The sequence below is a fragment of the Panthera onca genome, chromosome B3 (genome assembly GCF_046562875.1).
Source record: "Panthera onca isolate mPanOnc1 chromosome B3, mPanOnc1 haplotype 2, whole genome shotgun sequence".
Taxonomy (NCBI): Eukaryota; Metazoa; Chordata; class Mammalia; order Carnivora; family Felidae; genus Panthera; species Panthera onca.
In genome coordinates, this window is record NC_138344.1 from 61717762 (window position 1) to 61731529 (window position 13768).

General features: G+C 38.9%; 1 protein-coding gene across 4 annotated transcripts in view; it reads left to right on the forward strand.

The window, feature by feature from the left end:
• Positions 1–13768, forward strand: part of EXD1 (exonuclease 3'-5' domain containing 1) — a 37846-nt gene that overhangs the window by 230 nt on the left and 23848 nt on the right. For 2 of the 4 annotated variants that reach the window (XM_078448503.1, XM_060618902.3), the window contains exons 1-2: positions 630–1266; positions 10128–10196. In XM_078448503.1, the coding sequence (XP_078304629.1) occupies positions 1134–1266; positions 10128–10196 (202 nt within the window). In that variant the 5' untranslated portion in view covers positions 630–1133. Of the gene's footprint in view, positions 1–629; positions 1267–10127; positions 10197–13768 lie in introns of those variants that run through there. The other 2 variants (XM_060618900.3, XM_060618901.2) reach the window with 2 other exon arrangements.

Below are 13768 nucleotides of genomic sequence, written 5' to 3' on the forward strand. Positions count from 1 at the left end.
AGCCCATTCTTTTTTAGCTCAAGACTGAAGCTCGAGGGAGTCACCATTTGCGTGAAATTGGGACAGGATTTCCCAAACTTCCCTTCGGGGGAGAAAATAATCTATCGGCGGACGAGATTAAATTCTCAGCGTATGGTCCGCCATTTACTTGAAGTTCTTTATTTTGCCTTAACAATGAGGAATTTTGCATTTTATTTTTATGACATTGTTTTCTGGAAAATGTTTAAGCCATCCGTTAAATTAGTACACCCTCTCCGGTGAACCAGTTCTTTTCCTGTGGCTTCAATGCCTTTTCACCCCCTCCCCACCCTTTGAGTGTTGCTTTGTACAGAACCCCTTTGAGATGCGGAAGAAGCAAATTCTGACCACTGTCACTTAGTACCTACACTACTTTTAAGTTTTACCTAAGGTTTTGACGACTTAGCATGAGGCCAAGGTTCCAGTCTCAGTGGGTAGTTTCCATGGTTGACTTGCTCTTGTCTGATCTAGTGTTGTCTCTCTTCAACTGCTCTGGCATGGCAGCTGGATTGGTCATGCATAAAATTGTAATAGTTCTAACGGTTTAGTTAGTAAAACTGCCAAATTCTGGAAATGTTACTAATGTAGAAGAGACCAGGAGAAATTAGATCCCAGAGATTTCTGGGTGAGCAGTTATGGCAGCATGTATTGGCAAGTATTTTGCCAATATCAGTTTTTTGTTTTTTTTTCCATTTGCTCTTTAAGGGTTTTTGGTTTGTTGGTTGGTTGGTGTTAAAAAGATAAATGTATATGCCATTTAAAAGCCTCTAAATGTTCTGCTTGTTCCGTTTAGCTAAGCAATGAAAGGTAGTATTACCTCATTGTATAGACCAAGAACCCAAACCTTGCCTGAAGTTTTATGGTTTTCAATTTCCCATGTATAAATTAGAGTTGGTGCTTGCAATGGTCCTTTCCCCATTATCATTCTAAAAAGATGAGTGAGCAAAACTGAATTACTCTCGTGTTTTTATTTTTCTTGTTCCTTCCAGGTATGGGAAAAGGGAAAATAACCTCATTCCCCCAAAAATATTTTTAAAATCATAGATCTCTTTTATTTTCAAGTGGTTGGACACTTAAAGAAGATTGTTTGAAGACTGCTTTTGGAATCAAATAGCATGGATCCCAGCAGCGACTACCATTTCCTCAATCAGATTTTGTGGAGAAGGGTGAAACTCACATTGGTTTGTGGCATCTTTGAGGGAGTACTCCAGCATGTGGACCCTAACAAGATTGTTGTCCTGAAGAAAGGTCTCATTTTATTTCTCATCATCTTCTGCTTTTTAAGAGATTAATAGCTAAGTTTGGGTGATGGCTCTGGGCTTCATTAGCAACTGGGAGGGAGTCATTCCTAGTCTAGGAAAGAGGTAGGAGGAAGATTAGAATGCTATTTTCCCCGACAGAAAACATGGCTATATATGCTGGCTTGTCCCCACTTCTATACTTTTGTTTACATGATAGTGAAATTTTTCAATGTGTAGATTCTTTTTTCATTGGGTACTTTTTAATTTCTTTCCATATGTGTCTTGAAATTAAAAATCATCACTCGATTCGATAGAATTCCTTTTGGCTTCAACAGACAAATTCACAAAGACAAAGGTAGATTTACTTTTGGCTTCAACAGACAAATTCACAAATTAATTTTTCTCATGCAAAAACAAGTGTAGAGATAGGCTGCTGAGGAATAGTGCAGTGACTCAAAGATGCCAGGAGGGACCAGGTGCTTTGTGCTTTTGCCACCTCGGTGATCATCTGTCATCATCATGGTTACAAGGTAGCCTCTATATCTCCCAGCTTCAATTCTGTTCATTTTAAGGGTTGCAACTCAGGAACAGCCAAATGGAAGAGATGCACTGGCAAAGTTATGTGGGAAGGGGCTCAGAATTTCCATGCCCTCTCTGGGTGTACCACCCTCTTAGTTCCTACATGTGTTCACCTTGAAAGTCCAATATATAGTTTTTATTCAGCTAGAATATTGACTTGCTAGGATAGTTGTCTCCCTGAAAGAAGTTTCAAGTTCACAATTGAAGCTTGTATACGTGGCATTTGAGAGATTAGTGTTATTCTTAAGCCATGTTATAAGTTAAAATAGACCTTTGTGGACTAGGGTGGGACTATACCAGACTTTTGCAGTATAGTAACTCATTCAGTAATCATTTGGTTTTTTTTGTTAATTTTGCTTTTTAAATGTATTTTAAGTAGGCTGCATACCTAACATGGGGCTTCTACTCATGACCACGAGAGCGAGAGTTGCGTGCTCTTCTAGCTAACCTAGCCAGGCATCCCTCAGTAATATTTTATTGATAGTTTATTTTATTGATTTATTTTTATATTGATAATATTTTATTGATTTATTGCAGGTACTATGACAGATACCAGGGATATAGATAAGGGTTACATGGTCGCTGTCCTCAAAAAACTGAGTCTAGTAAGGAGACAGATAAGCAAGCAGAAAGCTATAATGCAGTATGATATCCTCTTCTGATAGAGGGAAACACAAGATGCCATGGAAACACAAACGGTTCAGTTAATTTTTTTTAAGTTTATTTATTTATTTTGAGAAAGCAAGAGCTTGTGTGTGTGGAAGGGGCAGAGAGGGAGAGAGAGAACCTAAGCAGGTTTGCACTGTTAGCACAGACCCCAGTGCAGGGCTTATACCCACAAACCATGAGATCATGACCTGAGCTAAAATCAAGAGTCAGATGCCCAACTGAATGAGTCACCCAGGTGCCCCAAAGTTTCAGTTAATTTAGATCTGGGAGTGGTAGAGTTAGGATAGTAGGGAAGGTGTCCCAAAGGTGAGTAGGATTTAGCTAGGTGGGAAAAGAGTGGAAGGTGTTTCAAGCCAGTCATTGTCAAACTTTAGCTGTGGATCAGAAACACCTGGAAGACTTGTTAAAACACAGATTCCTGGGCCCCCCTCCCAAAGATTCTCATTCTTAAGGTCTGAGGTGGGGGCCAACAATTTGTATTTCTAACAAGTTTCTTGGTGATGCTGATGCTTAGTTGGGGAACCACACTTTGAGAGAACCACAGTTTTATGCAGAAAGTAGCAGCATGTACAAAAAATGTAAAGACATGAAAACTTGGTGCATTCAGGAAACCTAAGTAAATTTAAGTATGAGGATATAGTGAGACTTATGAGTGGAGAAGTAGACATGGGACTAATCAGAAGGCCTTAGCATATCATAGCATTTGGACACTTCTGAAAGCAATGAGGAACAATTTGAAAGACTTTTTTTTTTTTTTTTAATTTTCAGTAGGCTCTAGGCCCCATATGAGGCCTAACTTCCAGCCCCGAGATCAAGAATGGCATGCTTTACCGACTGAGCCAGCGAGGTGCACCATAATTTGAAAGATTTTTTTAAGTAGGAAGCATCTAAGTTTTCAAGCTTGTTGCCTGAAATGTTTAATCCTGTGTAACTTGAGAACAATGCTCAGCTACTAGAAACAAACTCAATCCAGTGGCTCAAACTAGGAGTTTATTCTCTTATATAAAAGAAGACAGGCATCCCAGTGCTACTGTGACTCTCCCCAGAGTTGAGGGAAATCCAGATTTTTCATCTTTCTGCTCTGCCATCTTTAGCCCATGCTTTCAAACCTCAAGACCATGTGATGGCTGGTAGAAGTTACAGGAGGAAGAGGACAGAGAGGTAGGGCAGTGTTCCTCCCAGCTTAGTCAATCCCCTTAAAGAGATGCCCTGGAGGTCCAAGAAACCACTCCTGTTTGTGGAGAGACTAAGCAGTTTGCTAGCCTGAATAAATGGCGTTGAATGGACAACAATCAGGATATGCCACATAATTGTTCAACAAAGTGTTCAGTCTAGATAAAAATAGACTTTAATTATATAGTCTTTAATTATACTAATTTTATATAGTTGACATAGTAAGTTAGGTATGTTATATGCTTTTTTTAGTTAACACAATAACAAGCTTTTGCTGGTGTTATTTGAAACTCCAATTTAATGGCCAAACATTTTATTTTATTTTATTTTTTAAAGTTTTTTTTAATTTTTTTTTATTCCTCAAATTCCGTTTAGTTAAAATACAGTATTATATTAGTTTCAAGTATACAATAGAGTGATTCAACAATTCTATATACACAACCCAGTGTCCATCATGACAAGTGCACTACTTAATCCCCAACAACTAAATAACCCACCCCTCCATCCCTTCCCCTCTAGTAACTATTAGTTTGTTCTCTGTAATTTAGAGTCTATTTCTTTTGTTTTGTTTTGTTTTAATTTTTATTTATTTATTTTTAATTTACATCCAAGTTAGTATATAGTGCAACAGTGATTTCAGGAGTAGATTTCTTAATGCCCCTTACTCATTTAGCCCATCCCCCCTGCCACAAACCCTCTAGTAATCCTCTGTTTGTTCTTCATATTTAAGAATCTTTTATGGGGCGCCTGGGTGGCTCAGTCGGTTAAGCGTCCGACTTCAGCTCAGGTCACGATCTCACGGTCTGTGAGTCTGTGAGTCCGTGAGTTCGAGCCCCGCGTCGGGCTCTGGGCTGATGGCTCAGAGCCTGGAGCCTGCTTCCGATTCTGTGTCTCCCTCTCTCTCTGCCCCTCCCCCGTTCATGCTCTGTCTCTCTCTGTCTCAAAAATAAATAAACGTTAAAAAAAAAATTAAAAAAAAAAAAAGAATCTTTTATGTTTTGTCCCACTCCCTGTTTTTATATTATTTTTGCTTCCCTTCCCTTGTGTTCATCTGTTCTGTGTCTTACAGTCCTCATATGAGTAAAGTCATATGATACTTGTCTTTCTCTAATTTTGCTTAGCATAATACCTTCGTTTTTTTGTAATTGCTGTGTAAAATACACACACACACACACACACACACACACACACACACCACACCACACCACACCACATCTTCTTTATCCATTCATCCATTGATGAACATTTGGGCTCTTTCCATACTTTGGCTATTGTTGATAGCGCTGCTATAAACATTGGAGTGCATGTGTCCCTTTGAAACAGCATACCTGTATCTGTTTTATAAATTCCCAGTACTGCAATTGCCGGGTTGTAGGGTAGTTGTATTTTTAATTTTTTAAGGAACCTCCATACTGTTTTCCAGAGTGGCTGTACCAGTTTGCATTCCCACCAACAGTGCAAAAGAGATTCTCTTTCTCCGCATCCTCGACAACATGTGTTGTTGCCTAAGTTGTTAATGTTAGCCATTCTGATACGTGTGAGGTGGTATCTCCTTGTGGTTTTGATTTGTTTTTCCCTGATGATGAGTGATGTTGAGCATTTTTTCATGTGTCAGTTGGCCATCTGGGTATCTTCTGTGGAGAAGTGTCTATTCATGTCTTTTGCCCATTTCTTCACTGGATGATTTGTTTTTTGGGTGTTGAGTTTGGTAAGTTCTTTATTGATTTTGGATACTAACCCTTTATGTGATATGTCATTTGCAAATATCTTTTCCCATTCATTCGGTTGCCTTCTAGTTTTGCTGATTGTTTCCTTTGCTGTACAGAAGCTTTTTATTTTGATGGTGTCCCAGTTATTCATTTTTGCTTTTGTTTCCCTTTCCTCTGGAGATGTGTTGAGTAAGAAGTTGCTGTGGCCAGGATCAAAGAGGTTTTTGCCTGCTTTCTCCTCAAGGATTTTGATGTATCTTACATTAAGGTCTTTCATCTTACATTTAGGTCTTTCATCCATTTTGAGTTTATTTTTGTGTATGGTGTAGAAAGTGGTCAAGGTTCACTTTTCTGCATTTTGCTATCTAGTTTTCCCAGCACCACTTGCTGAAGATACTGTATTCCATTGGATATTCTTTGCTGGTTGGTCAAAGATGAGTTGGCCATATGTTTGTGGGTCCATTTCTGGGTTTCCTATTCTGTTCCATTGATGTGAGTGTCTGTTTTTGTGCCAGTACCATACTGTTTTGATTATTATGGCTTTGTAATACAGCTTGAAGTTCGGGGTTGTGATTCCTCCTGCTTTGGTTTTCTTTTTCAAGATTGCTTTGGCTATTTGGGGTCTTTTCTGGTTCCATACAAATTTTAGGATCATTTGTTCTAGCTCTGTGAAGAATGCTGGTATTATTTTGATAAATATTGCATTGAATATGTAGATTGCTTTGGATAGTATTGATATTTTAACAGTATTTGTTCTTCCTATCCAGGAGCATGGAATATTTTTCCATTTTTTTATGTCTTCCTCAATTTCTTTTATAGGCTTTCTGTAGTTTTCAGTGTATAGATTTTTCACCTCTTTGGTTAGATTTATTTCTAGGTATTTTATGGTTTTTGGTGCAGTTGTAAATGAGATTGATTCCTTGATTTCTCTTTCTGTTGCTTCATTGTTGGTGTATAGGAATGCAAGTGATTTCTGTGCATTGATTTTATATCCTGCAACTTTGCTGAACTCATGAATCAGTTCTAGCAGTTTTTGTGTGGAATCTTTTGGGTTTTCCATGTAGCGTGTCATGTCATCTGCAAAGAGTGGAAGTTTGACCACCTCCTGGATGATTTGGATGCCTTTTATTTCTTTGTGTTATCAGATGGCTGAGGCTAAGACTTCTAATACTATGTTGAATAACCGTGGCAAGAGTGGACATCCCTGTCTTGTTCCTGACCTTAGAGGGAAAGCTCCCAGTTTTTCCCCCATGGAGGATGATATTAGCATTGGGTCTTTCATATATGCCTTTTATGATCTCAAGGTATGATCCTTCTATCCCTACTTTCTTGAGGGTTTTTATCAAGAAACATTGCTCTATTTTCTCAAATGCTTTCTCTGCATCCGTTGAGAGGATCATATGGTTCTTGTCCTTTCTTTTATTGATATGATGAATCACATTGATTGTTTTGCAGATATTGAACCAGCCCTGCATCCCAGGTATAAATCTCACTTGGTCTTGGTGAATAATTTTTTTAATGTATTGTTGGATCTTGTTGGCTAATATCTTGTTGAGGATTTTAATAGCTAAACATTTTACAGTATAGTTTTAAAAATATTTACTATAGGAACACCTGAGTACCTTAATTGGTTAAGCGTCTGATTTTGGCTCAGGTCATGATCTCATGGTTTGTGATTTCAAGCCCTGTGCCAGACTCTGCACTGGCAGTGTGGAGCCTGCTTCGTATTCTCTGTCTCCCTGTCTCTGTGCCCTGTGTATACACACACACTCTCTTTCTGTCACTCTATTTCTCTCTCAAAAATAAACATTTTGTAAAAAAAAAAAATAAAAATATTTAGTGTATTTTATAATTATAAAATAAAATTTTTATTTGTAGATTATATATACATTGTAACACATTATGAAGTACAATTTAATGTTGTTATTATATATATGTGTGTGTGTATATATATACACACACACATATATATACACACTTATGTACACATATATGTATACTTATATATGTATATACGCATTTTTTTTTAAATTTTTTTTTCAACGTTTTTTATTTTTGGGACAGAGAGAGACAGAGCATGAACGGGGGAGGAGCAGAGAGAGAGGGAGACACAGAATCGGAAACAGGCTCCAGGCTCCGAGCCATCAGCCCAGAGCCTGACGCGGGGCTCGAACTCACGGACCGCGAGATCGTGACCTGGCTGAAGTCGGACGCTTAACCGACTGCGCCACCCAGGCGCCCTGCATTTTTTTTTTTTTAAGTAGACTTCATGCCCAGCACGGTGCCCAATGTGGGGCTTGAACTCACAACCCTAAGATCAAGAGTAGGACACTTAACTGACTAAGCCAATACTTGGTGCTCTAATACTTGTTATAATTTATAATTATTTTCTTAGGAATAGTTCCTACAAGTGAAATTACTAGGTAAAAGTTATAGATATTTTAAATATTTCTGATGCATATTTCCAAATAGTTTTTCTAAAGGGTTGTGCCTTTCTACTTCACTACTAGCTATGTGCAAGTGATACTCAGTAACGTTGGATATTTTAAAAAAATTGCTGATGTGTATCTTTCCTAAATTCTTGCTAGTTTTATAGGTAAAAAGTGCTATTTCATTTTAGCCTGTTTATAAAATATTTCTAAAGAAGTTGAACGTATTTCTTGACACTTGTTTACTAATTTTGTATACTATTTGAACAAAGCAGGAGTATTTTTACTATGACGGCAGGAAGGATTGAAGTAGGGAGAAACTATAGGCAGAGAGCATAGACAGGGAACTAGTTTGACAACCAAGGGATCCAATAAAGGGAAAATGATAGTGGTCATAGCTAAGGTTCAGCAAGGAAAGGAAAAGAGAGAGACAGATTCTAGGAATACATAAGAGATGGGATAAGTAACCTGGTAATCAATTGGATAATTAGAGAGCAATGGAAAAGGACTCCTACATTTATGACTGACTCAGAAGATTACATGTATAGTACTATTAATTGATAGAAATGGGAAGAGAAAGTTTGTTGGTTATACTGGGAGGAGGTAATGATTTCAGTTTGAGAATGTTACAGTCAGTCTCCTAGGAAATGTGAGTGGAACTGAGAGAAATAATCCATGTTGTAGAAATAGTGAATGTTGGGGGTGCCTGGCTAGCTCATTTGGAAGAGCCAAATGACTCTTGATCTCGGGGTCATGAGTTTGAGTCCCACATTAGGTATAGAGATTACTTAAAAAAAATGGTGTCAGGATGTCAGAGGTGGTAGAGGCGGGTAAAGAGATTGGGAGGAGCAAATGAGGGAGACAGTGTAACATTGGTTAGGAGTTGTGTATTAAAATAACTGAGGCCAAGGTTTGAATCCTGACCCTGTCTTTTCTTAGTAGTGTGACCTTAAACAAGTTATTTAACTTTTCTGAGTCTCACATTCTTCCATAACAGAGAGAATGAAATGCCTCTCTCGCTATGTTACTGGAGAGTCAAATGTGGGCAAATAATTAGCATGGTGCCTAGTTCAGTATGCTCAGTATGATAGCTCTAGGAAATTAGTAGGAAAAGAACTAAACTTGAAGTGTGTCCTATAAGGCAAAGAAGAAAGGAGAGAACAGTATTGTCAAAGGATACATGAGAGACAAGGGTGATAAGACTATAAACATTTTTTTTTTAGATTTGAAAAATAGGCAGTTGGTGATTTTTGACCTCAGTAAGAATATATTCAGTGGAATAGTGAGGGTGAAACTCGATTATTTTGGATTGCTGAGCAGAATGGAAATATACAACTGCTGGGAGCACTTCCGTCTAGAAAAGTGACACCAGGGATGCCTGGGTGGTTCAGTCAGTTAAGCATCCAACTTTGGCTCAGGTCATGATCTCATGTGGGTTTGAGCCCCACATTGACAACTCAGAGCCTGTAGCCAGCTTCAGATTCTGTGTCCCCCTCTCTCTCTGCCCCTCCCCATCTTATGCTCTGTCTTTTCTTCTCTTTCTCAAAAATAAACATTAAAAAAAAATTAGAAAAGCGACATCATTTTAGACATGACATCTAAACTTCTCCCTAACTCACCTATCTACTCATGTAAGAGCTCTGTATTTGAGCCAGGAGTTGGATTATTGTCCTTACCAGTACTTGTGAGCAGGTAGCATGACAGGAAACAGGGTGTGGACTCTAGAAGTACTCAACTGCCTTAAAATTTTATCCAGAATTAGGTGGAAAAAAAAAACCCAATAGTAATATAATAAATAGATAGTCCTTAGCCTCAAGAGCCTTAGAATAATTCTTGGGAGAAGTTTAAATTCACTCTGCTACCACTGCCCTTTAAGTTCCTCTTGGACCGTTGTTCCCTCTGTTCTTTTTTTTTTTTTTTTTTTAAGTTTATTTATTTATTTTCAGAGAGTGTGAGTAGAGGAAGGACAGAGAGAGAAGTGAGAAAATCCCAAGCAGGCCTCGTGCTGCCAGGTGTGGAGGCCAACGCAGGGCTCAAACTCACGAACCATGTGATTAGGACCTGAGCGAAAGCCAAGAGTTTGTTGCTTAAGCAACTGAGCCACCCAGGCACCCCCAATCTGTTCTTTATACCATTTGTTACAAGGTTATAGCTTTGTAATTTATTATTGACTCTTCATTTCTTGGGGGAAAATAATTTGAGGATTTTTATAAAACTCAGATATGGCACTTTTGGGGGGCATTATTTTCTTAAAATTTTAGGAAAATATTATCTTTTTTAATAACTAAATGAATCATTTTCTGTAACAGTGAAGAATGTGGAGACTGGTCGAAGTGTTCCAGGAGTGAAGATGTTTTTTGGGCACGAGATTGTGAACGGTGAGAGGTGCATGTTCCCTGACTGCAGGGATTGGGATTTGCAGTAGCAGTAAACTCATGGCTCCACCTCATTCCAACATTTGAAAACATATGAGATGTTGTATTGCCTTTAATATTACATTTATGAATTTTAAAAAATTTTTTTAATGTTTATTTTTGAGAGAGACAGAGACAGAGTGTGAATGGGGGAGGGGCAGAGAGAGAGAGAGGGAGACACAGAATCTGAAGCAGGCTCCAGGCTCTGAGCTGTCAGCACAGAGCCTGATGCGGGGCTCAAATTCACAAACCATGAGATCACGGCCTGAGCCGAAGTCGGATGCTTAAATGACTGAGCCACCCAGGTGCCCCCGTGTATGAACCCTTAAAGTTGGTATTTGAGAATTGAACTTCATCTTACTTTCTCGGAAGGTACTATGAACAGAACAGTTCTAGAGAATTTTAATCATCTTAGTTTTACAATGTGAGGACCACTACTGCTTGTTACTAGAGACTCAGCCAGTAGGCAGTTAGGAATCTGAACAGAAAAGAATCTTGCTCAGCAATTAACTTTAACAGTACAGATTCACAGTACATTTGCAGTCCCTTATCTGAAACCTGAGAACCAAATGTTTCAGAATTCACAATTCTGCATTTTTGGAAACCCTAACACCAACTAGATACTGTTTAATATTACATTAACATTGGAAGTGGATCTGGGAACAACTCTGTAATAAAACCGGGAAACTGCAGATAATCCTCCTAAGTGGAATAAAATAGGAATATAAATAGTATGTCAGTTCAGGTTTTGCTGCCAAAAAGAGATACAATTTTTGGTTTTCAGAGATTTTTGGATTTTAGAATTGCAAGAAGAAGCTCTGTTTTTTATTTTGTTTTTGTTTTGTTGTTCTGTTTTTTGGGGTTTTTGTTTGTTTATTTTGCAGCTCTCTTCTTCATTTCTGCCAGCAAAAGCCATTTAGCAAGAGTAGGTCCACTTGTTTGCTAAAAAAAGAGTAGATATGGAAGCTCTTTTGGTCAGTGTGCTTCCAAAAAGCCAAATAGGATAAGAGAAAAGGGGAGCAAGAACTGTTCCTCCTTTCAAGAAGTCTAAAGCAGAAAGCCTTCCAAGTAAGAGTAAAGATCTATATGGGGAGAATGGGAGATCGGGGACCTTGTGGAGCTGTTCATTTCTTACCAGTGGGGCAGATATGAGGAAAGGGAAGGAAGGACTCCTGTAGATGACAGATTACTGCTGTTTGAAAGATTACTTTGTTTTGTGAGAGTAGAATTCAGAGAGATGAAGGTCTCACCAAATTAATGACTGCCAATCTAGCCCTACTTCAAGGCAACCAGCTATCTGTCCTTTCTCACTGAGTATGCTACTATAAACACTCTCTGTTCCTTGAACACCTTTTTGTAATGGCTGTGATGGTGGTAGTAGTAGTGGGATTCTTTCTTTAAAAAAAATAAAAGATTTTAAGTAATCTCTACACCCAACATGGGGTTCAGACTCACTTCCTGAGATCAAGAGTCACATGTTAACAACTGAGCCAGACAGGTGCCCCATAGTGGGATTCTTTTTTTTTTTTTTTTGAAACTAGATTCCTTTTTTTTTTTAATGTTTATTTATTTTTGACAGAAGAGAGAGACAGAGCATGAACAAGGGAGGGGCAGAGAGAGAGGGAGACACAGAATCCGAAGCAGGTTCCAGGCTCTGAGCTGTCAACACAGAGCTCAATGCGGGGCTCGAACTCACAAACCGCGAGATCATGACCTGAGCTGAAGTCGGACACCCAACCGACCGAGCCACCCAGGTGCCCCTACATTCCTTTTTTAAAGTTCATTTTTTTTATTTTGAGAGAGAGGGGGAGAGAAAGAATCCCAAGCAGGCTCCGCACTTACGGTACAGACCCCGACACGGGGCTCAGTCTGTGAGATTACTACCTGAGCCAAAACTGAGAGTCAAATGCTTAACCAACTAAGCCACCCAGGTGCCCCTATGTAGTGGGATTCCTAATTGTGTTCTATTAGCCTTTGCCCTGGATCAAAGCTCTGGACTGCAACAAAGCTAGGCTGTGGATGGGTTTGCAAAGAGAGGCAAAGGAATCACTACTACTATCTCCCTAACTCAAGAGAGGGCTAACCACTGACCAGCTTTGTGAACTGGACATGTGGATTTCATCTCTTCCTAAATCCTTTCTCAAGACTTGGCATTTTTTCATAATTTTTAAGTTCAAAGGGCAGTCTTCTCCTTCTTTTCCCTGTGGTTCAGTCAGCCACGGATTGAGACTTTTTCCACTCTCCCTGAAAAGCACTTTGAATAAGAATTATTAAAGTGATAACTAACTAGAATTTAAATAAAACCTCAAACAAACAAAATTAAATTTAAATGGGCCCCTAGGTGACTCAGTTGGTTGAGCATCCAACTTTGGCTCAGGTCATGATCTCACAGCTCTTGAGTTCGAGCCCCACATCGGGGTCTGTGCTGACAGCTCAGAGCCTGGAGCCTGCTTCAGATTCTGTGTCTCCCTCGCTGTCTGCTTGTCTGCTGCTCATGCTCTGTCTCTCTCTCTCTCAAAAATAAGTAAACATTAAATTAAAAAAATAAATTAAAAAAAATAAAATGAGGGGCGCCTGGGTGGCTCAGTCGGTTAAGCGGCCGACTTCGGCTCAGGTCATGATCTCGTGGTCCCTCTCTCTGACCCTCCCCCATTCATGCTCTGTCTCTCTCTGTCTCAAAAATAAATAAACGTTAAAAAAATTTTTTAAAAATTAAAAAAAATAAAATAAAATGAAGAATAATAATTGACTACTCAATATTTTCAATGACTTTCACTTTCTCTGCCCAAGACTCAACACATCTAGATAGTGCAGGGGAAGGAGACATTTGGAACATAGTATGGCCCCTTAGTGGATTTTCTCTGACTAGTACCTATGTATACTTAATTGACTCTAAAATGCCATTAATTATAAAGTGCACTATTAAAAAAATTTTTTTTAATGTTTATCTTTATTTTTGAGACAGAGACTGAGCATGAGTGGGGGAGGGGCAGAGAGAGAGGGAGACACAGAATATGAAGCAGGCTCCAGGCTCTGAGCTGTCAGCACAGAGCCCAACGCAGGGCTTGAACTCGTCAACTGCGAGATCATGACCTGAGCTCAAGTCGGACGCTCAACCGACTGAGCCACCGAGGTGCCCCCATGCACTATTACTTTTCACATCCTAAGAAAGAAAAAGCTGCCAATTAAACTGTCATGTGCACTTATTATAAATAATATCCAATTTCAGAGCTGTTTAAAATGTACATCTTAGAATCAATAATAACAATATTGCCTGCACTGTTAGATTAAAAATAAGTTGTTTCAGAATCTGTGAAAGGTTTCTCTCATATTTTTTTGGTGATTCCTAGTCTAGCTTTTACTGCTTTTACTGTCACTGAACTATTTATTAAGGCAGCAGTCTGTGAGATCTGTGAATGATTTGAGAGAAAACATCCAAAGAGTACACAGTGTAAGGAAAGATGTATCAGTGGTGGGAATGAATAGGAAAGAAAATCTCTGGAACCAATCTGCAGAGGCACAAAGGTGCCCTGGAA